Source organism: Pundamilia nyererei, unplaced genomic scaffold (genome assembly GCF_000239375.1).
Source record: "Pundamilia nyererei isolate P.nyererei 1_Seehausen unplaced genomic scaffold, PunNye1.0 scaffold00106, whole genome shotgun sequence".
In the NCBI taxonomy this organism is placed as follows: Eukaryota; Metazoa; Chordata; class Actinopteri; order Cichliformes; family Cichlidae; genus Pundamilia; species Pundamilia nyererei.
Genome location: NW_005187507.1, coordinates 813,409 through 817,346, shown reverse-complemented (window position 1 = coordinate 817,346; position 3,938 = coordinate 813,409). Strand labels below are relative to the sequence as shown.

The following is a 3,938-nucleotide window of genomic DNA, read 5'->3' as shown; positions in this document are numbered from 1 at the left end:
AGAAAGTAGGTCTGAGGGATTCAAGCAGTACAAACTACAGAGTCTGAAACAAATGTGAAGCTTTGTTTTCTGAAGGAAAACTGTTGCCAAATTGTTTGTTGTTGCAGCAGCAACAACAAAATGAATAATGAACACCTTCACACGTGTGCTGCTCTGGCTGTTAATGAACTTTCTCCACAGGAGTTCATAGGTGAAGAGTGCCTCGCTTAAACCAGGATTTAAGACTTATATATATTGTAAACAGAATTTAGTTCTACAGCGCTGTGCAAAAGTCTTGAGCCACCCCATTTCTTTATACTTTGCTAAGAAAATGGGAAATAGACCCATGATTTAGGAAAACATGCGCAATCATCTGTGTAAATATAGTGTGTAAGGTAAAAACAGAGATTGATTCAAAGTCAATATTTGGTATGACGACATTTATTCTTCAACATAGCCTGAACTCCTTTAAACAAGCATTCTTTAGTCTTCAGGAATAGTTATTCAAAGCTCTTATTTGGGTGTTGGCTGCTTTTGTTTTGTTCTCTGTCAAGATGATTCCACAGGTCTCTGGGGAGGTCAATACATGACTGATAGTGTGTAAGCTTTTCTGTCCATGTATGTTTTCACTGTATTGGCGGTGTATTTAAGATCATTTGTCTAAGTAGGTTGGATAGAAAAGCGTTTGGACTTCTTTAAGTTGCTTGAAGATGTTTCACCTCTCATCCGAGAAGCTTCTTCAGTTCTAGGATCATATGGTGGAGAGTCCCGGATTTAAGCCCTGTGGGAGTGTCCCCACAAGAGGGACAATGGACCCCCCTAATGATCCTCTACCCAATCACAGCCCTGTGGGGGGGACACTTAAATCTGGGATTCTCCACAATTTGACCCTAGAACTGAAGAAGCTTCTCGGATGAGAGGTGGAACGTCTTCAAGCTACTTAAAGAAGTCCAGATGCTTTTCTATCCAACCTACTTAGACTACAGTAACCTGGATGACTGAGAACCTTAACAGACGTTTAAGATCATTGTTATGCTGAAAAATTAAGCTATTGTGTCACTTCCCTCAGCCTTTTCTCCCTGTTTCCCTTCTTTAAAAATGGCTTCTTGAAAGCCACCCTTCCACTGACACAGTTTCTGATGAGGCTTCATTAGACAGTAGATGGATTGTCAGATTTTTCATGTTTCTTAAAAACATTATTTTCCATAGACAGTTATTTTAGGTCTGACTACTACTACTACTTTTGTCCTTCCCTTGTCCAGATTCCTTCATTTCTTTAAACACGAGGTACACCACATGAAATATAATTCAACTAAAGAAATGGGAAGAAACAGTGTGTTAAATGAGTTCTTTGCTAAGTTGTTTATTTTGTAGACATAACACTCATTCATCCTTTGACTTGGGTGTCTTTTTTATGCTTGAATGATTCGTAGTTCGGTGTTAAGTGGCTTAACAAACAAACAAAAAAAGGATTCCTCTGAAAATTGTCAGATACAAGGAATGCACCAAACTGAGGGAAAAAGCAGCCACTGTCTAAAGAAAAACTTTGAATGACCTTCAGAAAGCCTGGAGAGCTATTGCTCAATACCACTTTTAAAAAGATCCAAGAAAATCTGTTTCCTTGGAAGCAAAATATGAAGAAAACATAGGTGGCTCAAGATTTTTGCACATTACTGTATCTTAGATGTCACATGGCTGAAGGGAATAATAGTTGGGAAAAATGTCCAATCATTTCCATTGCAGTTAGGATTTTTTTTTGCACAGCCTTTTAAATCCCAGAACCCAAACTCAGGTTAAAGGTCTGTTAAATGAATGAAAGCTGCAGAAACACAAGGTTATAACAAGGGTAGAAAAAAATATAGTTAATATATTTATCTTTTAGTTTTTAGAACTAAAACTAATTCAGAGCAATAAAATAGAAGGCCACATAATCTGAAATAACTTTTAGTATTGATTTTTTTCTATATGCTAAATGTTATGAGATTTATCAGTTTTCGATTTCAAATGCAATACAAGAGCATGAAGTGAAGAGCACAAAAACACAAAAGCCAGTTACAATTCTGTATGAAACAAAAGCTGCATGAACTAAATATTTTATAAAGCCGTTTTGTATGTTTCCTGCTAATGAATCACCCGTTTCTACAGATACAGTTTTAATTAAAATAATTGGTTTCTCCTTTTAGAACGGAAAAATATGCAACTTTTCCATCTCAGCGAGGGGTCTTCTTCATTATGCCACCACCGTTCACAGTTATGGGTATAAACAGTGTTTTTTTCTGTTAACTGATTAAAATGTCAAACACACAAAGGCACATCAATCAGTTCCAACTGGCAATAAGAAGACCTTTCTTCTGTTTGAAAGTGAAATGTATGTTGCTGATCATGTTTTTAGGGGTTTTTTCACATAGCAGATGTGAATCACAGCCAGCCTTGGAGTTTCTAACAGAGAACCAGAACAGGCAATGTCCCCGACCAAAGAACAACCGAATGTTCAAAATAATCACACACCCAAAGAATGCCCACCTCCGCTGGCCTCTGATGAGTTGTTTTTAGGGGATGGGGGTTTGTGCTTCTGCCAGCAAAGAGAGCTGTGAGTTTTCACAGCACACTTCAGCATCTGGGTGTTGGCTCCAACCAAGTGCTTTTACATCCTTCATTACTGATTTGTCTCAAAATAAATGTCAGTAAACACAAATCAAACCAATCTATGATATGATACAATGTGACATAAATCAGTTTGTATTCACAAAATTGATTTCCGTGACATAGTCAGTCTGTCAGGCTGTCCAGGGATAGGATTTGCTACAATGAATGCATTGTCCATTATCTAATAAAATATCTGTACAACTCAGGAAATATATATATTAAAAAAAAAAACAAAACTAAATCAAACCATCAGTTTGAAAAAACTAATTAAGTTACACTGTGTCATATAGTTCTGTACCTCAAACTTCTATAATTGTCACAACAAAGATGGATCAGTTTCATTTAGTAAGCAACACTGCAGTCTCTGCCCTCACTAATGTAAGTACTCTGTGCAATAACTCTATAACTCATACAGCTTCAGCATGTGCCCTTTTGAAGTCATGCACAAACTGACAAAGCAAGCCAAAGAGCTCCTGAGAGTCTTGATCCGCCGGTTCTCCAAATTTCACCTATGCAGAAGAGAAAAAAAGGTTTACTGATTTATAAATGAATAAATAAATAAAATGAAAATAATGTGGCAGCAGTTACATCTTCCATGACCACAGGGCTTGTAGAAAAATTGTTTTACAATTAACAACTGCAATCACTTTCATTTGTGAAGTGGTGCCTGGCCCGCGCATGTTCTTCTTAACAATAGTCTTTTGATTTAATTAGCTCATATGCTGCCTCAGCATGCATCCCAATCCTTGAGTGCCCTTATACAATGATGCAGACATGTACTGCCAAATTAATAGGTAGACCTAGGTGGTTAAAAGGGTCACTGGCATACTAATGTTAGTCATTCTGAAGCCAAAGTTTATTACAAAGGGTCACAGTGGTTAAACGTACTAATTTGCTGACTGCATGCTGTTGACTGTGCAGGTTAAAGTTCAGACTAAAGCCATATGCTGTTACTCTTTCCTGGTATTATTTTTGTTATGTTTTACAAATGTGTAATTTCTCTAATGAAATTAACCATAAGCTTACTTACAAGCAAATATTATGTACTATAAATCTTATAACGCACACCAAACAGCTGACTTGAACACACACAGGATGTGCTCACTAATAATATGAAACAGCCTTCAGCACAGTTGGGCTTCATCTTAATTGAATTTGTTCCTTTACATCTTGCTCTTGTAAAGACATTACAAATTATTACGTGTTAGACATGCTGCGCTGGAAGGCGAGTTTCTTACCTTTTCTAATGATCAAGTCTTTTCAGTTTTTGTGCTAAGCTGTCAGAAATGACTAAAGCGTCTTAGAGAGTGGCC

The 3,938-nt window shown here is 37.0% G+C and overlaps 1 protein-coding gene across 1 annotated transcript in view; it reads right to left on the bottom strand.

The window, feature by feature from the left end:
* Nucleotides 1-2,451: 2,451 nt before the first annotated feature.
* The window catches only part of LOC102197029 (formin-like protein 13), a 47,663-nt gene continuing 46,176 nt past the window's right edge, over nucleotides 2,452-3,938 (bottom strand). The window contains exon 17 of the mRNA XM_005740965.1: nucleotides 2,452-3,134. Coding sequence (XP_005741022.1) covers nucleotides 3,033-3,134 — 102 coding nt within the window. The 3' untranslated portion in view covers nucleotides 2,452-3,032. The remainder of the gene's footprint in view (nucleotides 3,135-3,938) is intronic.